The sequence below is a fragment of the Vidua macroura genome, chromosome 3 (genome assembly GCF_024509145.1).
Source record: "Vidua macroura isolate BioBank_ID:100142 chromosome 3, ASM2450914v1, whole genome shotgun sequence".
Lineage (NCBI taxonomy): Eukaryota > Metazoa > Chordata > Aves > Passeriformes > Viduidae > Vidua > Vidua macroura.
In genome coordinates this window covers 24,570,482-24,592,727 of record NC_071573.1, presented here as the reverse complement: position 1 = coordinate 24,592,727, position 22,246 = coordinate 24,570,482, and the positions used below count along the sequence as shown (strand labels likewise).

Here is a 22,246-nt window from a genome sequence, read left to right as displayed (position 1 = left end):
AGAGGGAACTCTGGCACCAAAAATGAAAGAAATAGAGAAAAAATATTTTCCAGTCATTTCAGCCAAATGATACCAACCCTGGCCTACTTAGTTTTCCAGCCAACTTAGTGATGGCATGCACTTCAACTGCAACTTTGGCTCTTACAGCTATTCAGACCATCACACATAGTCTCAGATGGCAGGGGCAGGACTGACACAGACAAAACAAGGACCAAAAATGCATCTTCCAATACTAGGGAATGATTACATTCCAGTACATGTAATGGACACAGTATTTTCAAATAACATGAAAAAGGATCAGCTCAGGGATCTATGATATATACCTGACAGTGAACAAGATTATTCAAAAACAGATATCTGCATAGTAAAATTTTTAAAGAGCTAATTTTTAAGTTAAAGATGCAAATTTAGCTAGTTTGCAAATGCAAGTTAAAATTAAAAACTAAATACAAACTAAAACACAGTATCAATTTCTCAAATACAAGAAAAAACCCAAATACGCCCCCAAATAAGAGAACAACAAATAAACTGTAAGAAAACGCAAGTCTGTTTTCATTTTCCTTAAAATAAACCCTATTTGCACAGCAGGCAGTTACTCAGAACTAGAAACAATTATTATAAAGATGATGATACACAATATGTTTTATGAGAAGCAATTAGACAGCTATACCATTTATCTATAAGGCATAAAAAAAGGGGGGGGGGGGGAAAGTTACATTTATTTTCCAAATCAGCAAGCTATCAGGAATGACCCCTCCCTTTACTTGTCTTAAAAACTAAAGCAACTCCAGAATCAATAAAGTTACACAGGCTTTACAGAGATGCAAATTAAAGCACAAGTTAGCATAAATGATTTGCTTAATCATTCAGAAATAACAAGATATCAGAGATCAGAAATCAGGAGGAGCTGCAACTCACCTAGCTCAAAAATTGCTACATAACGTACCATTACAATCGCTTACTGTTGGTGTGGTTATTATAAAAATTTCCAGCTAAACATGGCATGCTATCTGTTAAACTAATCAAGATTCAGAAAACCTTTTTTTCCTTCTAAATGTATTGCAGATTTGCATCAGGAACTTTCTCAATGAGTCCATTCTATAGAAACAGACAGCGTATTAACACATTTTCTCCCAAGGTGAGAAAACGGATTAAGGTTATGACCAAAATGACAGGCCTGTGGCTTCCTTGAATACTTTAATAGAGTCAACAAATCAACAGTGGCCACTGATGACAACAGAGGAAAGAAGACAATAGGTGGAAGGAGGGAAATTAGTGATGCTACTATAATGGTGTAATCAGAAACTTGAGCATAAAAATCTTTTTAACGTTCAACCTGCCTAAATATGTTCTTTTTGCCTGCTCATATAAAGACATACAGCAGATTTACCACTGGGGGACATGTGGGTTCATGTATTTCCTCTGCAAAAGCAGGTGAGAAACGAAAGTGTAACAGTTAATAAAAGCAAGAGTAAAGGACTTTTGCATATCAAAGAGAGGAGATGCACACAGGTATGTATTTCAGTATTTTCTTGCATAATTGCAAATCTTGCTGAAGCTGCAATTACAAAGGTTTCCACACAGCTTTAATATTTCATAAATGATTTTCTGTAAAGAGGAAAGGTCAGTGATAAGGACTTCAGCAAAAGAATATTGGGGGAAAAACCAGGATGAAACCACTAGCATGAATCCAGGCTTACTTTCAGCTGTCATTTAAGCAGAGCTAGTGACCAAAAACTACATTGCAGCACTTTATATATTTTTTTTAAACATCTGAGCATCTATGCGTCCCTAAATTGATGAATCAGAAACAGCAGACAACTTTCTGCCACAATTCAACACCTTTCCTCACTGAATAAATTGCAGAATTTACACACCTTGAGCATTCATTTTAAAGGATCCTTCCCTACCCCTCATTTTTGCCTTAGTCTCATTTTGTATTATTCAACTAATTTTTACTTCCTCTTTTTTGTCTACTATATTTACATTTAGCTTTACAAAGAACAACCAAACAAAAAAGAAAAGAAAACCAACAGCAACAAAAAATGCAAAGAATGTGATAAATGTAGGAATACAGGTGGGAGCAGATTCTTTCCCCCAACTATTATTTTTCTCAAACATTAATACAAACAGGGAACAAAACAGTTTAGCCTGGGAAAAAGAGGGGCAGGCACTGATCGCTTCTCTCAGGTGATCAGTGGTAGGGCCCAAGAGAATGTCATGAAGCTGTGTCAGGGGAGATTTAGGTCAGACACTGGGACAACGTTCATCACCCAGAGGGTGGTTGGGCTCTGGAACAGGATGCCCAGGGAAGTGGTCACAGCCAAAGCCTGTCAGAGTTCAAGAAGTGCTTGGACAATGCTCTCAGGCACTCTTGGGGCTGGTGCTATGCAGGGCCAGGAGCAGGACTACTATGATGTGTGGGTCTGTTCCAATTCAAGATATTCTATGATAGTATGATCCCAAGACCCCAGAACTCCTCTACTCCTCCCAACCCTTCAGGTAGTCTATCAACCACCTTATGACTGCTTTAGAAAATAAAGAGGTTACCACAGTTTAACCTCTGCAGATGAGTCAGTATTCCACATCACTCAACCATCTTCTACTCCACACATTACTCATCAGCATTAGTACAGAGCCTGCTCCTACAGTCCCATATGGCTTAGCCATACTTAGAAAGTACAAAATGCAGACTAACCAAAATTTAAAACCTTAGCTGAATGGATAATTTAAGAATAAGAACTATCACTGTTATGACATTATTGCTAGAGATGTTTGGACAGATGTTTTACATACATCAAAGTCTCCTGTGGTCTTTTTTTTTTTTCCCTCTCTCAGAGATAAAGCTTACAACCTTTAAAATAAAAAGGGTTCATTTTTAGTGTTTTGTGCTTTGCATTTTTTTATCTGGAATGAAAATTGGGACAACAGAGGGAACTTGGCAGATCTAAAGCTTGGCAAGAGATAATGAATTTATGTAGTAAACATATGAGAACAAGGATATGTCAGGAGGAATTTGTCTATGAACTTGTTCTCAAATAGACCAGCAAAGACGCTAATAACCAAGTTAATAGGGACAGGGACTTTGTGGGAGGGAGGGAGGGAGGGTTGTGGAAACTAAAGAATATCCAAGAGGACAAGCCAGCTCAGACAATTTATCCGCATAACACTTGACAGACAAATGGCACCTTCTGCACCAGCAAAAGAAATGCCTGAATGAGTTTGCCATTGAGGCTGGTGCTGCTCCAGCTACAACCCTGTCACAATTTCAAATCTTCAGTCTGTTTTTAGTTGGTTTGCCCAATAGCAAATGCAAAAGATACACACATAATAAAATCAATTTTATCTGCTCTTATTAAATGATTTGCTCACATTTCTAAATTCCTCTCCTTCCATATTCAAATACTATACTACCTTCACATGGCAAAAAAAGTAGTTTTTAAGCTGTAAGAACTCCATGTCCCCAGGCAAACCCAAATTCACCTCTCTGTATTTTAAGCCCTTGAAGCAACTTAGCCGCAAGTCTGAAGGAAAAAAACAGATGATAGAGGCAAGGTGCAACTCTGGCTACTATGGAGGTTTCAATGTGATGCTTTTCACACATCTTTGGTTCTCAGGACAAACAGCATTTTACAGGAAGGAAACAAAGAGGGCTCCATGTGGGAGGGGTCCCCGCCCTCCCTTGGGAGGCAACTTCAATATAGCCAGAAGTTGTCAATCACATGCTGTTTCCCTCCCCAGTTGAGGCTGTCTGTCAAAGCTTAACACACTCCCCGGTTCTAGAAAGTTCTTCTGTTCTGTTAATCCCATTGGACCCTGTTAGAATGCCACTCCTCTCCTGTATCCCGATTGGTTCATTACATGTCACCCCATCCCGTCTCCTCCCCTCTACCCGTTACCCATTGGTTGGTTTGTGCCCTAGCCACTCCTATCCCTCTGCCCTTATATTCTCGGTCCCGCCCTTGCACGAGGCTCCCTGAGTCAGTTTTCCCTCCGAGAGTGTTGCTGCTCCTTGCCTTCTCCTCGTGCTCCTTGCCTTCTCCTCGTGCTCCTCCTCTCTCCTACAATAAACCTCTCGGATCCTGCTGCTCGGGAGACGTCTCGTCTTTATTTGGTGGAGCTTTCCGGGTTTCATCTACCCCTCCCTGCGGACCAGTCAGCCGAGGATCACTCTTCGGACTGGCTGGGAACCCAGGGAACCCCCGGAGGACCTAAATTTTATACAGCTCCAGGCTTTTCACTGCCACTACTAACACAAGTTACAACATGGCCAGGGACTTTATTATGATGATTTTCAAAAAGAAGGTACTTAAGTTACCATCCATGGTTAGGGAAAATTCCTTTACTTTCAACCACTCTGTCATTTTTAGATGGAAGACCTACCAATATAGTTCTAGGATGAGATTCATTATCTAGCTCTTGCCAAAACTACAGAGTCAACTCTGTCCTCTCACCAGAACACATCAGTCTACCTGAAATATGCAACTGGAAACATTTTAATTTAAGTATTTTATTTTTGGTTCATTCATATTAAAATTCAAGGATGCTGCAATCCTATTCTTCACTGTGAGGCAGAATTTTAAAAATCTCCCTTTCAGAATCTCCTTAAGCTCTATAGGAAAATCATCTTTGCCTTTAAGAATAGAAATTGAATGTGTGAGTGGAAACAATATATGTACAAGGTATTTGGTGTTAAATCACTGATCTTTTCTTCAAAATCAGGATGCTGCTTTAAGCTGCCTACAAACCCACAGAAAAAAATGGTTTGAAATAATTTGAAGGTTTGATTCTTCAGTATGTTCCAAATGAAGTTTCAATGCATGTAAGTTCACCATAAACAGGATCAACTAACGGAATCAAGGATTGAAACTATTTTAACCCAGACTATTTTAGAACTCTTATGAAAAATTACAAAGAAAGATGCCTTTCTTTGCAAAATTTATAGGGAATGCTAATACACATCAGTATTTGATGACACTGTGCACAATTTTGTTGCAGAATCCAGAGGATTTTAACTTTCACTAACATAATAGGGTAAGAACACCTGTGCTGTCTATATTTCCCTGCAGGCCAGAAATAGATAGAATACCAGAAAAACATTCCAAAGAGAATAATGCTTTTTCATCTTTGCTTACATCCTCTACCTCTTTTTTTTCTTATCCTGTTAGACTTTGACAGACACTTTTCCAGAAGTTCCTGACAAAAAAAAAAAAAAAAAAAGCCTTCATTAGATGGCTTTTGAAATTAAAACTGCCTAAATGGGAAAAAAACACCATTTTTAAAATAGTGAAATTGACTCATCACAACATTCTGTCCAGAGATAACAAGTGGAGTGACTAGTACTTCAGCTGTGAGTTTATTTAAATGTAGACATACACATGCAGTATTAGGAAGGCAAAAACAGGATATGAAATAAACATTAGGCATCAGCTCTAAGCTCACTGTCAAGAATATACCAAGGCTTCTAACCACAGAGTTCAGCTGAAGGTAACTATCTGTCAAATGTAATCTGTGGAAGTGAATATGCTTAAGCTGGTGCTATGAATCAACCAAAATTGCTTTGGTCTTATTGACATTCAATTGCAAGAAGTTGCAGCTCATCCAGTCCAATAGACATCTGACAACACCAAGAGTGCTTCAGTGACAGAAAGCTTTAAATATAGATGCAACTATCATCACAATGCACATGGAACGAAACTTTATGATCCCTCATACCATCTTCAGAAACAGGGCATCAGCCAAATACCATAAGACCACATGGTCATCCTCTCTGCCTGTTGGCAATTCCTGCAGTTAACAAATCACTGCAATTTAAAAAAAAGAGAGAGTACAGATTGACAGAAATAGACCATTCAATCTTCCATCAATGTCCCAGTAAATCTCTCTCCAAAGTCCACTTCTGCCATTATAATCTTTGTGCACCTTTTAAAAATAAAATGCAAGATGAAAATTTGTTCAAACCGTTTGCATTAGTTAAGGGGGAGACCTTCAGCTACTACAAACTGCCTTCAGCTTCAGCAATGTCATTTTACACCTGCCCAGATTCAGATCTCAAGTTAAATTTACTTTCTTCCTCATATCTGTTCTTTACACCTTGAAACAAGATGTCCGATAATGCATATATGGGAGAGATTGAACAATAAAGCAACTTGCACAGAGGATCCCAAAAGCAGACACAATTTGTGTTGTAACTTTACACAAAAGAAAGGAATACCACTTGCAACCATGTATATGTTTGTTTCACTCTTGTCTCCCAGAGAAATCCTGCTATTTCAGCAGTAGATGTTCCAGCACAGTGTCTTTTTCTAAAGATTTTCATATATCCACACCATCTACACGAATTGTTACATACCCCATGCTTGCCCTTCTCAGCTCTGGCTTCCCTTGCCACACAGTGAATTGAAATCATCCCAGATTCACAAACAGACAAAAGAAGTTGGGAAAGAAAAAATATGTCTACTATATACATCTTGCAAACATGTTTAACGGGATGCACAGTGTGGTTTTGGGGAGAAAAGGGAAGAAAGACTCCTGCCCATGATATGAGCACTCTGAACAGTTATGCCCACACTCTGAGAAATGCAGTGTGAAAAAAAACAAGAGACTTGAGGAAGAAACCTCATCAGGGGACCACAGCGACAGAACTATCTTAAAACAGAAGGGCTGGAGAAGATAAAGGGACAGAAGAAGAAATGGTAAAGAACAGCGAAGGGGAAGGAAAAAGCCTAAGGTCGGGAGGGGCAAGTTGTCTCTTTGCCTTTCCTTCTTTTGCCTCAGGCCCATATCGGCCTTTCCTTTTCTTGACTTAACTGGGATGAATTTTAATTGCAGCCTGTCTACGTGTTTTATACACTATGTACTCTCTACTTGTGTGGAGTGGATTTCCCATTCATCACAGGATTGCAGGCAAAAACCCCAGGAGCATTTTGCTTTCCTTCAAAGTTAGCTTTGCTAAAATCAATAACTTTAGGGCTGCTTCACCATCTAGCCCAAACCCCCACACCACAACCATTTCAAATTTCATTATTTTTGATCATTTGATTTTGCTTCTTGTCTCCACATACAGATTTACATTTACAGCTTTTCCATAACTCTGACAATATTTTCCACTGCTTCATTAACAGTATAAAGATAGCAATCTTATAGCAACAGCAGAAACATGCTCTCATTTGTAGTTTTAACACAGTTCATATCATAACTGATCTCTAACATTCTCTCTCCCTGCTGTCTTCTCTTCAATACACCAGCATTCTTCAAATCAAAGTTCTGGTTTTCTTAGGGACCACTGCATGTCTTAAATACCTTTATGGCCAGGGCTTTTTTTCTGACCACCAGCAAGTCTGGTACAACAGCCAAGAATCACAACTACACTAAACTGTCCTTAGCTTGCATGTAAGCCACTAAACTTTGTTTTTAAAAAATGTAGTTAAAGAAAAAAATTTAAATGGAGGGGGTGAGAGCAGGAGTGTTTCCTACTGCAGATGGAGTATTATACCTCAGCAATATTGTTACATCTCTTTCAGCTTAATATTAGCTCTTCCTTCACTGAAACTGTGTATCTTGGCATTTTAAATCCCCCTTCATTTTCCTGGTTGTCTGTCTTATTCCAATAATATCTTTCTTATCCTTGAAAACATGTCACTCCCATTCAGCAGTCTTATTACATATGCTCCTAGCATTTGTATAAAAGATATTTAGCTTTTCTCTTTGCCCTCCTTTACTTTTCTTTTTCACTATCTCCTACAATGTTAATCCCTTCTCAGTGGGAAATGGTTTTCCTTCAATCCAAGTCTTTCTTGTCGTGCATAGATCCACTAGTTCAGCTCAAATTCCCTGAAGAACAACATAAATTAAAAAAAAAAAAGGGGGGGGAGGGGCAGGGTATAAGGGGAAAGGAACCCTGAATGCTCCTGAAACAATTAACTCTGTTCAAGATTAAGCCATTTATTAATATAAATTTGACCCTAAACAGCAAAATCAAAAAGCAACTGGAACACAGTCTGATCCATAAGGCAGTTTACAAGCCTAAGAAAAACTAATAGCTATTTCAAGAACAAAGCCTTCGAGATGCAAAGATGCAAGTGACAGCAAGCAGAAGGATTCAAAATAAGAAATTGTTCATTTTTCATATGGGGTAATTTTACTACTGTATTAAAAACTGAGTGATGTAACCCATACTCAATTATCTGATAAACCAGACTGGAGACAAATAAAGATCAATGTGAAAAGAGACAGCTTTTGAAAGGGTCTGTATTTTTAAAGAATCAGTATTCTAAAAAGTAAACACTGCTTTAGAATCAACATTGAATCAGAGATTAGTGATCCTTTTGTACAGATTGTATAGTATTGCCAAGTATAGATTGGCAATTTTCACTTAATCTTTTGTTGACCGGTAGTTTGAAAGTATTTCATTAGTATGAAGAAGTATTAAAATGGTTAATTACAGCTATTCCACTTTCTACCCCAGCCAGCACTGCACCAATATCCTTTATCGTCAGTGTCAGTAGAGGTGTATCAATCTACTACTGATGCCTCAGGACAGAACAAACACATCGGGGCAGGGGAGTGGCTGAGAGAAGCCAAGAGAGCAAAACTGCAAATACAGAGTCTGTTAGAAACTAAAGTAATTAACAAATAAGCTTTGCTACAACTACTATTTTAACCATGCACCAGACTCTATTCTTTTTGACACGGAAAGCTTTAACAAGTGACACCTGTGCTGTAAATGAGTTCCAAACAAAAAAAGCATGAGAGGATCCTAGTCACCAGATCTGAAAATGCATGAAGAACAATTGCTTTCTTGCTGCATAATGACTCTATTTTCCCCAAATCACAGAAGAAATCAGATCCAACATTCGATGATCACTACAGTAACATGAAAGGAGACAAGTATTAAGGATTCAACAAGCTGCTTTTTAGTAGCTAGAACAGTTACACAGACTTGCCACAATTAATTGAAGCAAAAGGTCAGAAAGTACATTTTAAACAATCTCATAACAATGAATATTTTCTCTCTGCCCCCTCCATTTAAAAAACAGCAAAACCACTGATTCAGAATTTTCACGAATTACTTGTAATCATGTAAATTAGGGATGAGATGTGGATGTCAAATGAAATGTCCCTTCTGAATAAAGTCTTCTGCTTCACTAGTCAAAGAATAAGCAGATACCTGCACAAATGAGGGGCGCTGTTACTAATGTACAATTATTAACCTTTTATGACACTATCAGCCGCATATTAAATTCTAGTCTTTTAAACTGATTATATCTGAAGATTTTGCACCATTTTACACCACTCAGTAATATGACTCCTAAGTCATTCCCAAATTTAATGCAAGAATACACTGGTTCTACAAAACAGAGCTGAACAGCTCTGCTGGGACTGAAAAGTTGAAAATCCATTCGTCTGTCTTTTTTGGGGGATGATTTACATAAGAAGAAAGCAATTATTTCTGCCCTCTGAATGTTTTGTCACAGAAAGTTCCATGTATCCAGTTAAGGGATTTTTGCAAATAAATTCTCATCTCTTCTTTCAGGGCTTAGTTTCTTTTCATGGTCAAGGAGCCACAAAAGTCTGTCTTTAATTCTTTTCATATTCTTCCCTACAACCTTACTTCAGGCCTTTCGCTCCTCCTCTGTGCCCTGCTTTCTACCATCCATCACAAAGTCCTTTAGAAATGGTCATTCAACTACTCCTCTGTACTGCAACTCTCTAACATTCTTTCTGATGGCAATTCACTGTAAGCTTCAATTTTCATTTTTTATAATAACTGCTTTTTTCTAGAGTTATTAATCATCTTAGCAGCCAAGCTGTGCCAGAGATCCAAATTGTGCTGTTAATTGCACTCAGACTAAAACAGACTTTGGAGGACAGTGTTTTGGTAGCTTATTGTCGGTAGTTTATTTGTGGAAAAAGTTAAATGAAATAGTTTATGCAGCAGCTCCCTCAACTACATTTTGCTAGAGATGGGCCAGGAGATGACCAGGAGAGGCTACTTATCAGGTTCATAGTGATCTCCTGAGCACTTTAGAGTACAGGCCTTGAGTTAAGACACAGAAAAGCCAGGAAGATTACTGAACAGCACAGATGAGGATGTCAATAAACACAGTATAAGGATAAAGGCCCTTCAAACATAATTAAATGCACTCAAAAGTCCAGCAGAAGAGTGGCATGCAACCTGTTACACGCATAATTACCTGACTTACAGACAAGAGGTACATACATAAGGCACAGGTAAGCAATAAGCAGAGAAGCTCAGAAAGACAACAGAATTTTTCTTTTGCCCAGTCCTGATTCCAAGAACCACTCAAGTCCCATGGGACATAGTCATCAAGCTAGAAAGACAAAGGCACGTACCTCTGAGTACTGAGGATAAATCTTCAAGGGTAAGTTGAATGTAAAGAAACAGAAGTTTGAAGTTCTGAAATGTCAGATTAGGAGCAATGTTGATGGTTTATTCTATGCTGCCACTGAATATCATATCATTATTTGATTAGAGGTGTAATGACAATGAACCTCACAAGATAGATAGGCCATCTACAATCAGTCAATAGCAAGGATAGACCTAAATATCACAAGAAAGCAGAGAAGAGAGGTTTGAAAGGAAAATATTTTGGCTTTTATTCAGGAGGCAGAAGATAAAAAGCCAGTGCCATTTTTGAAATGCTGCCAGTATCACAAAGGGTCAGACAAGCAAGGCTGCATGACTCTGCACACAAACAGTGCTTGAAAGAAGGGATTTAGGTCAATTCCAAATCTAAACCCTTTTCTAGAGCAGATATAATCAAAGGAGGGTCAGCTGGTCCTATACCCAAATAAAGGCAGTTTATTTGTGTATCAAGATAGGAAAGAAATGAAAAGTTGGAGAAAAGTCAAGTATCTAAACCAGAACTGTCCTAACTAAGCATGCACATAGATATACTTTGTCATCATTTACAGTCTGTCTTTGAAATCTAAAGCACAAGATGTTTGAACCTGAATGTCAGGAATTACACAGATCATACCACTGATGAAGTGTTGCTATGCCTTAAAGAAAGTTCAAATTTTGATAAAATGAGCTAATTGTATTAAAACATACTACAGAAGCTGGTATTACAGCCCTTTTTGTAAAAAAGAAAAAAAAAAGAAAAAAAATTAGTACCTTCAGAGAAGCAGAAACAAAACAAAAAAAAAAAAAAACCACTCTGCACACAAAGGTGTTAAAAATTAACCCTGCACAGAGCAAAGAACAATGCAGAAATTAAAGTTATAGACATGATACATGAAGAGGTCTTGGACCATTTCTTCTGAGAATCCATAAAATCAAGTATATATTGGATTAATTGGTTGGAAAAGCACATGGGTTAATACTGTACACTAGAAAAGGCAACATGACTTTTGTGGAAGGAAATTAAGATCCAATTTGAATTCTCTGAAGTAAAGATGCATGGGAATAAGAAGAACTGACCAATATAACATACTGGCTTTCTTGAAAGGTTTCGAACTTGGGAGACTAAATGGTCACATTTCACACAGAGAGACAGTAGTTTATCACTAACTCCAAAAATCTCTGCTATCTAACATTTTGTACAGGATTGAAAAGTGGTTAGCGAGGTGAAAAAAGATGGAGTGAATACATGCAGATAATAAAAATCAAAGCTTACTTAAAATGTACAAAGGATCTGCTAAGGAACAGGCAGCAAAGTAGCAGACTAAATGTCTTGTTAACCACAAGGTAGCAGACGAGAAAAATATTCTTGTCCACGTAAACACAACACTAAATTCTGAACACTCACTGCTCCAAGTGGTCTTGGAGTTACTATAGAGAGTGCCTCACTAATGAGCAAAAAGGAAACATTCCTTATTGGGAAAGAAATTTTTTTAAAAGCCCACAAAACTTTATTGTTTAGAAATTTGTGGTGCAAAGTGTCTGAGATAACAAGTGGAGTTCTATCCCTTGCATCCTCCAATAACCCCAAAAGTTTCTGAAAATATCAATGAGGATGAAAAAAATGCAGAATGGCTTCAATATAAGGAGAAATCTCACTTATGAATGATTTTAACATGTGATAAAGTTCTATAATTAAAATATCCAAAAGCATAAGAATGATAAAGAAAAAGAAACTGGCAAAATAAATCAGCAAAAAGAAGCTGGCAGACAGCAGATTTAAAATAAAGAAAAATTTCATACAGCCATAATGCCATATGAGGAACTCATTGCCACAAGAATCCAATGCCAAAACATAAATTATATATATTTATATATATATATATAATATATATTTGTAATCATAATAATCTATAATTATATATATTCCAATTTGTAAATTAAAATAAAAATAATTAGACTATTAAACAAAAAACAGGTCAATTAGTGACTATTCAAGACAGTCCAGCTTAAGAAGCTTCAAAACCCACTGACTGTCAGAAAATAAGTCAATGATACTGTCAGAGTCCAGGACATCCCTCTGGCTGCCCTGGCTGTTTTGTGACCCTGGCAGGGGGCTCGGAGACCTTGGCAAGAGGTCAAAAACATCTGTGGCTTCGATTTTAGCCTGTGGAAAGCTGTCAATTTTGTATGAGGAATTACAAGTCACAAGGGTTTTAGTAGTGTGATATTTGAATTAATACAGGGTGGAAAAGTAGAATTTTGGGGTTTTTAGAATGGGGCTCAAGGGGATACAAGATGGAAGAATTTGGGCGTGTCCTAGCCTTCTTTCCCTTCTTCTTGTCCTCCATGTCTTGGTGTGATGGTGACTCTTTTCTATTGGTTTAAGGTAGGGACATACTGTCCAACATAGATGTTAGATATTGGTACATTGTTATAAACAGATTATATGTAACTTTTGATATAAAAGGTAAACACCACCCGAGAGGGCACGCCAGAATGTTACGGCCTCCTTGCTAGCCAGAGCTCGGCAGGTCAGAGAAAGAATGTTTAGATAAAAAGAAATAAACAACCTTGAAAGCACAATCGGACGCATTCCAGACCTCTTCTTCAGCTGCCGGGCTAGGGGAACAAGGACTTTCAAACTGTTGGGGTATCACCAGCTGACCCTGACATGATACATCTAAAAGAAAGTTGTTCCTATTAATGTACTCTTCTTGCATACTCCAAGACAGGCTATCTAGACAGCTATCAAACAGACAGAAGAGTCCTTAAATTAAGCTGAAATTGCAGCATTATTGAGCCAAGGCACTGCAATGACATACATGGACAACAGGAGTTCCTCTCCCTCTTCCATCCCAGATCTTTCTACTTTCCATACAACCTGATAGGCTGTTCAGAGCCAGGAAAAAGTCTTTGCTTCCATGAGAAAATGATACATGTGAAGTCTTACAAGATTCCCCCTCTGGACTGCCACCAGCGCACACAGATTTTGTGTTGTACAAGATCTACACATGTAATTTATGTCACCCTCCATTTGCTGCACACACAGATGTTAATGCAAGATGTAAGACAGAGTTCACACATAAATAATGGAGGTTGCACAAAGGTCAACCTGAAAGTTTCACCTTCCATTTCTTGATCAGACTTCTGATTTAAGGCTGTCTTTAAGCTACAAAAACTTGAACCAAAGGTAGAAATTACTTCTAAAAATAAATAAACAAGCCCCCCAAAACAAACTAACAAACCCAAACCAAACAAATACCCACAAAAACAAAAGCTCTTCTATTTGGCTGTACTCATGAAGCTTTCAGACTTGTCAAAAAAGGTTTCAAGTATCTTGTGAAAACATTTACATAAAAACTTGCACAGCATAAAGCAGAAAGGACAATTGTTCAGTATTTGTGATTCATCTTTACCAGCAGAGATGCTGCAATCAGTTGCCTGTTTTCTGCTCACACATTGCGTGCCAAGAACTGCTTGCTGGAGGACCCTCTGCCCACATTGAAAATGGTGTGCTCTCAGTGGTGATACTGCACTATACAAAGCTTGGTCTCCCCAAAAAGGAATCAAATTGAAGCATATCAATAGTAAAACAAGACTCAAAATAGACAGAAGGCAAACCTGGATCAACAATAACTCTTCCCATACACAAAAGTGACAATGTAAGCAAGTCTCCTCTTAGTGCACTGTACTAACAGCTATAACAAGCACAAGGATACACTTCCAAACTCTTATAGTTTCTCCCCATGCAATTCAAGAGCACACAAAAGTACCTGAGACCTGCAGGACAGTAAGATTTGAGATAGGGGGAAAAATAACAAGGCAAATCATTCTTAATGGAGTGGTTTCATTATTAAAAATACAACTTAATTGGCTGCAATTTATTTTTGTATAAGGAAGGAAACTTCTTGCAAAGCAAACTGAAGATTGATGGTTTTCAAATCTTGAAACTCTCCAGACAAATAAGGCATAGCTTCTGCAAAACATTCAATACTACCTCCTCTCAGCACTGGTCATACAAAGGCTTAATTCCATTCCTACCATATATAACAGAGTCTGGGCAGATTTCAGTGGTATTTGCAACTGCAATTACAAAAAAGTAAATTTGCCATTTCCAGAGGTGGAATCAAGATGGCATTGACAAAACTTGTATTTTTGGTGTTCTCTGAAATTAAAATCTTAGTGCAGGCGAAGTTCCTTGCCTTGTGTTCCAAGGCAGCTGTTGGACTGCAAATTTAAATCTGCAAATATATTCAAACTCATACTCAGGCAAGAAAAGTAGTTTAAAAGACAGTGAGTAGAATCAATCATCTGGGAAATACCCTGTTTTCTCAAGAAGCTGAAGTTACAACAGAGCTTTCAAATGTACACAATCAGCATCCTAATACCCACAGAACACGAGGAGAAGAGGCAAGAACCATAGTAGGACCTCTGGATGCAGGAAAAAACAAAGAAGTTTTACAGATATCAAAGAACACAGAGGCTGCATGTCCAGCAGCAGTACCTGAACGGCCTGCAACAGTAGGAGAATAGATACTGAAGCAGCTCCATGCTCATTGTGTCTACAAACAGTTCTTTAAACACACACTCAAATACATGACAGACTGTAATGTGTGTTTTATTTCCACTGTCTGGCAGGAGCAGAGCACCAGCCAGGTGGATATACTGCATCCTCACAAATATTTTCAACACACAATTGCAATTAATAGACAAGAAGCTCCTAAACGCAGAATTAATGCAAACTCTCCCTTCTTGGACCTGACAAACTACTCTTAATAGATAGTAAGTGATGACTTCAAAGAGGAGATCAAAGTGGTTTGTTAAATCAAAATTATTCCTTGCTTTCTCATGTCCTTATCAAACTTAGGGACCATACCGTTTAGAACAGCCTGTATTTAGTAAGACATACAGAGGAAGCATATAGAATAAATGTTTGCCTCCCTGCTTTTAAGCCTCAGGTTCTTTGCTTATAAAATAAACTGTAAAGTATTCCAAAACTTGTGCAGAAAATAAAAGGATTTCACAAATTGGAAAGGACAAGTTTTCTCTTGATAGTCAAACAGTTATGATGTAAAGCGGTCTCATTAAATCATAAGTACTTTAACCTTTTCTTGAAAGAACTGGAAGATTTAAAGATTTATAAAGAAATTTTGCCTAAACTAGGAAATGACTCATATTTGACATGTATTGAAATGATAATGCTGATTTCAATAGGCACTCTAAGAGCATTTTCCTCCCAGGAGAGTAATTCAGTCACGGTTACCTCTCTGCATTTAGATTTTAAACTTACTTTCCAAAGCTTTTAATGTGCTATAGTCTGCCAAAACATGGCAGAGTTACATAGATATGATCAGGCAAAATAAAGGCTAGCAAAAAGACTATTTTTATAATTTCAGACACTAACTATGAAACAAAAACATCAATCTGACATTTCTCAAAGAATCTCCTGTTTCAGCAGCCTCGTCTGTATCTGCAAATTCATGTTTAAACTCCACTCTTCTTAATTGGTTAAATAAATTCTGAAGTATCAAAGGGAAAGTGAAAGAATCTTAACACTGCAATTGAAAAAGAAAATACACAATGGTGCTGCTGTTAATAAGTGGAATAAATCTGATATTGGTTTCACTTTTCAGAGATAACATGGTACACAATTGACCTTAATTATGTTCAATTTTTTATTTCTTTAGAAGTTAAGATTTTAATATGCCAATTTATCTGAGGTTTCACTTCAGTGCATAACAGACTTTTTTAAGTTAATGTTATATATTTTTTACTCCACTGTGTACCTTCAGAGTTTTTGCTAACGTATACCTAAAAATATACATGAAAAATATCATTAAATCCAGATCAAACACACAGTAGGACCCTAAACCTTTCAGAAGCCTGAAATACTTGATCCTCACCAATCAAAAACAATTAGAACAGTAGAAAATTTTGTAGAGGAGTTTCAAGTTCACTACTTTGCATTTTGTAATAGCAATTTTATTTCAAGCCACTTATCCCAGTCTTTTTGGTCATGCCATTCTTCCTGTACGACATCTTACTGTTCCCCTTTCTGATTATGTCTATTACCAGCTGCTATGATAGGAATTCTTAATATTTCCGGTAAGATCATTAACAAAAATAAAACACAAGGCTGGTCCAAAGACTAAATCTCAAATAATTCAATTGGTTTTGTGCCTGCCCCATCTCCAGGATTATAAGCAAGTTCCTCTGAGTAGTATCTATTGCAATCCTTCCCATGAGCATTCCCTTTGACCCTACAACTTCTCATGGGTTGTCACATCAATGCTAAACTCCAGATAGACGAAATCTGACACATTTACTTTGCCTGAAAATCAGCTTTCTCATAAAAAAAAAAAAAAAAGCTAAGAGGCTAGACAAAATTGAGCTATCTATAGGAAATCCACACTGCATTTTATCCCCTTTTTCATTTAGCTCCACATCTTTATCTATTTCTTCAAAGATCTTTTCTAAATCCTCATACACCACTGCATCAAGACGTAAGTCTGCATAACCAAGATCCTTTTTCCTTCCTCTTGGTACCTGCTTTGGCTGGGGTGGAGGTAAATTTTTTCACAACACCCCATGCCGTGTTTCAAATGTGGGGCTAGAACAGCATTGATAATATATTAGTATTTTAGTTATTGCCAAAGAGAGCTTACCCAATGTCAAGCCCTTTTCTTTTCCCAGTTGAACTCCTCATCCCACCTCAGCAGTAAGCCAGAGTTGGACTAAGAAACTGGGGAGACAGCTAGGACAAAAAGATATTTCTTACTCTATAAACCTCATGCTCAGCAATAAAAACTAGGGTAGAAAAAGAAATGTGAGGAGATAGGAATTTTACTTCCAAGGTGGCCTGCTGCTAAGAAATTGGCTGGGCAGTGGTCTGCTTGTGGGAGGTGGTGAGTGATTGCCTTTACATCATTTGCTCCCCCTCCCAGTCCTTTTACTTCATGGGTCTTTCTCACTTTTGCTATTTCTGTTGTCTCCCCTGTTCCACTGGCGGGGTGAGGAGGGCCCAGGTACGTGGCTGCTGGTTGGCATCAACAGGACACCTTTCCTAAACAGAAGCATTATAGCTCCATCTCTGACTAGTAGCTTTGCATAGAATGTCTCTTTGTCAAAGGATTTTGTGTGCCAGTTCTTCCAGAATTTTTGGACAAAGACCATCTGTTTGCAGCAGCATGTACACAATCAGCTTGCAAATTCATGTTTCTACTCTTTAAGATCACTTTTGTTTCCATGCATTAATTTCTGCTACCCTGATTGGGTTTGCTCTGTGACTCCTGAAAACAGAACCAAGGTATTTATTTGTTCTGGGATCTTACTCAAATCATCCTTAATCTCAAGCACACTCTCACTGTACTCAAGCTTTGCCTTCTTACACAAAAAAAAAAAAAAAAATTGCAAGAATTTTTTACCATTTGACAGTCTAATTAATATCAACCACTTTTTAGTTTTTTTCTATCCTACACAGCATTCTCTGTGAATCCACTTCCCCATTCCCCACTGCTCACACACTTTGCCCTCTCTAGCTGCAGGGGTACTTATTCACACAGATAAGCCTGGGCAGTACATATCCATATTTTTTTCCTTTAAGGGCAAAAATTTATCTTAATTTTATTTTGTCAATTTTTAAAAACCTCCAGGCTTTTTTTCCATTCAATCTCCCAACTCCAAAGTTTACCTTGTTTCATAAAAATAGTTGTATGTGTTTGTTCTCTTTGAAACCTGAAAGTGTTCTTAGAGAACCAAAGAACTGTTTACTCTTCTATTTCATCTGACTTTAGTTATGAATGCTCGACATTATTCTTGAGATCTACACCTCTGATAACACCCTCATCACTTAACAAAGCTGGTATACCCAGACTTTCTGCTTCAGCAAACTACTCAATGAAGAAACCCTTCATGCAGAACACACAGGAATGTTTGGGCCCCGCTCTTGTTAGTAGAACTTAGATTTCCCAGCCATAAACTGGAAAATAAGTCTCTGCAATGACACAGTTCTTAGTAGTAGTTCCCTCTAACAAATTACATATCTAAATACAAGCCCAAGGATTTAAATTCCTAGATTACCTCAGTAGAATTAATTTACTAGCCTTCTCTTCACCTAGAATTATTTTATTCCAAAGAAATTATTTTTCAGTCTGTGCTATCCTTTCTTCTTTCCTTCCCTCTTATCATTTAATTACTATTTGGTGCTATTCCACCATTTAGCTTTCATTTTTATCTTTCCTGAATAGGCATATGCTCTTACACCTGAATTCCAAACATATCTGCCATCCCACCATATTTTTTTCTCTCTCTAAATTCAGTTTCACATCTGTAACCAGTACTTCACTCTCCTCTGTCATGGTGTCTGTTGCCTAGTGTCTGGGTATATGAGACACAGACACTTCCAGATGGAAGTTACTTTGCATATTTTTGTATGATCTTGCTCATGTTGTCATTGTCCATTTATGGAAAAAAAATGCTTTTGGCCCCCTGCTAAAAAACAAACCAACAAACAAACCTTTGCCTTTAGCCAGACCAAGGGCTAAATGGATCAGGCTGCAGCCACTACCATCTTTAATGGCAAGTTGCATCCTACAATAGCACCAAGCACAGAAAGGTTCTACCCAAGCTCAGAAACTTCAAAAGGCATTAAGCCTGCAGTTTCTTCAAGGGTCTAGAAGCTGTATTTCTTTACTCCTGCTATGAATTGAACAACTTTCTACAGAGAAACAAAGGACCAAATTCCACAGGGCGCTTCACGTTCCTTTGTAATGCAGTTCAAGATCTGCGTGTGTATTTAACCAGCCCTTTCACTTTCATTTGGCTGTGCCAGGCTTTAGCAGTTTCTGAGGTACAAAATGCAGCTGACAGCAACAGCAGTAATATAGCACCCTTGGAGTGCTTGAAGTGTAAAGTTCATTAGTTCTACCTTAAGGTCACTCTTTTAATCCAACAGCCAAAATCTTATTCACACTACCATGCTGTTATCCTGGAAAAAAGAAAACTGCAAAAAAAATCAAGACATCGGTTTAGATACTTCTTACAAGTGACAAGATCAGCACTAAAAATCCAAATCACAGTCAATACCTTTTAGCAAGTTTCAAGAAAGCAGCAAAACTATTCTTGATTGTGCTGTAGACCAAATGAAATTTAATAGAACAGATAAAGGAAATGAAGGACGGAAAAGATAAACATTTCAATACCTGATAATTGTGTTTTATAATTATTAGTTGAACTTGGCTCACAAATAGAATTTACTAGGGTGTCTGTTGGGAATTACAAGACATGCAAATAACTGAATTTTAATTTCTTCTGTGTTTGTTTACTGATTTTCATACATACAGTTTAAATTTTAACAAACTCAATTTTGCTTTATCCTCGGCAGATATTTGTATATTTATTAAAAAGTTATGTCAACAGAAGACTTTTAGAACACAAGGACTGTGCTCTAACAATTCTGAATCATATTCTTAAAATAAGAGGTAATAGCTCTGTAACTTACTAGCTTGACTGGTCCTGCACAAACTCACACATTTACTTATGTGCACTGTAAGAAGCTTTTTAAATTAAACAGAACACAACTCCATAAGGTAAGTACATTAGCATGTATAGATGAGAATGGCATTTCCTTCTGTAGGAAATAACCTGAGACTCAAGACTAATTGGTAATGTTAGATATAAGTATCTAAAATATTAATACAAGGTTTTCTTCACCTCACATACTCATGTTTTTAAAGGTGAGAATTTTCAGTTTTGTACAGTCTGACTGTTCAGAAGAACAGACAGCAATTCTTTCCAGTGCTAAATTAGCAATTGCCTCAAAATGAGCTTCCAAATTAAGATCTTTACTACATGACTCAAGAGTTATCATTTACATCCCCCAATTTATTCTTTTATATTTATACAGTTATACCACTCTCACACAAATGTTGTATTTCAACAAATATTAAATCGTTTTTATTTTACTCACCTGCACACTAAGATGAATCCATTTCTTCACAAGAATTCTCCCCAGTGTCATTACTTTTATTGGTGGCTGCAAACCATTTACTGTGCGATAATAAAACATGGTCTCTTTCTCAGAGATTGTGAGTTTGAACACAGTCTGCCCATCAATAGCCTTTTCTATCACACACCTTTGGAAATAACCAAGAAAAATAACATAAGGTCAGAGGCACACACATATACACATTCTTGCCAAGGTGCTATCCTGTAAAGTGATGCTAACCAGAATGTATTAAAATAAACATTAAAAATACAGCTCTTGAGAAGATGCTCAGTGACAGTGAAAGTCACAGGATGTACTAAGTGTAAAAGAACTTTAGCAAAGGTATTTTCTGTCTCAACCTGTGAGGGTTTTGGGTTGTGTTGGGGTTTTGGTTGTTTTTTTTTTTTTTAGCGTTTTGCTCTGTTTATTGAGTGCTGGCAACCCCAGTTCATTTAGGGGTGAAAGAGGGGTCCAGTTTGCCTCCTCTCTTGAAGCTTCCATGACAGAAACCACAGCGACTGTGCAAGTCTCTGCCACACTTCTCACACAAAGCTATGCAACTTAGTACATCCCGTGGAGGCACTTGAATTTTCCTTAGTCTAACAAGGCAAATGCAATATAACCACAAAAAGCAGTACAAATGACATGCTTTGTTAATGTCTTCCATCTTTCCACCCAGTCTGTGTAGATAAGGCAGCCCTAACACCAGCTTACCCTACACTCTCCCCTTTGCAGTGTCTTTCTTTAACCTAAGAAACTAGAGCAAGGCAAGAAGCATACCCAGACACTTATTAGGAATTTTTTTCCCCACAAAGAAGTCACATCAATAGCAAATGCAACAACATCATATAAGGTACAGAGAATACCATCCACAGCAACCTATTTTTCATTTTAAGTTGCTGAAATGTTTTGCCTATCCAATCACCATGACGTCAAGAGTCCTGAGAAAGCACAGGCTCTATATGGTTGTGTAACAAGTGTGTATTTTATTAAAGCAATCATAAATACAGTAAAAAATTATAAAGTTCTACCCTTCCCATTTGAGCTGCTTGAAAAAAATGGTTCTCAATATATTGACCCATGAAAAGTCAAATATTTTAACAGTTACACCAGACTAAATTAGTGCACTAGGTCACAAGAGGGAAGCATATAAAATTTGTACGAGATTAGTATTGTCTTACCCATATTTCAAGAGAAAAAAAACAGAAAACCCTACTCATAAGTGTCTTCATCTACTCTGCATTTATAAAAGAAAACTATCAAAAAGGTTGTTCTTTGATACTGCCATTATTCACTAATTCACCTTTAGATCCAAGGAAAAATTAATTCCTCCTGTTATTATTCTAGCCTGCTGCAATGTTGTCAATGAAACACCTTGCAAAATGAAGACTTCTGTTTTCCCAACCATACTAAAACCACATTTCTTAATAAATTGTCCACTGGTCTTTTCAATATTTTGTTTGCTTGTAAACATGCTAGTTTTGTTAGATAATAAATGTGAAGGAAGGCTCAGCTAAGTAGCAAAATATTTAGGAACTGGATTTACCCAGTTCCTGGATAAACAATAATTGGATAATCCAGGGTTTTGTTTATTTTACTTATCTAAAACAAACATCCCCACATTGTTTTTATCCCCAAAGGTGTCATGACTTTAAGAAGGGAAGCGACCTTGATGTACATCACTTTGAAAACTGGAAAGAACAAACGTGAATTGTGACTTACCAGTAAAAGAGGAAAATCAAGAGGGAAAAGAGAAGAGAGGGAAGGAAAAAGAAAAAATCCAAACTAGGTCTAATATAGGTGAAATAGGAAGAGGCATTACTTCTGACTCTGAGCTTGATTTTCCATTCCAGCCATGATTACAGAGAGAAGCCACTATTCTTTGTGAAGTC

At 37.4% G+C, this 22,246-nt stretch overlaps 1 protein-coding gene across 5 annotated transcripts in view; it reads right to left on the bottom strand.

The window, feature by feature from the left end:
* The window catches only part of USH2A (usherin), a 374,152-nt gene that overhangs the window by 347,086 nt on the left and 4,820 nt on the right, over positions 1–22,246 (bottom strand). For all 5 annotated transcript variants that reach the window (XM_053974132.1, XM_053974137.1, XM_053974131.1 and 2 more), the window contains exon 3: positions 20,337–20,502. In XM_053974132.1, coding sequence (XP_053830107.1) covers positions 20,337–20,502 — 166 coding nt within the window. The remainder of the gene's footprint in view (positions 1–20,336; positions 20,503–22,246) is intronic.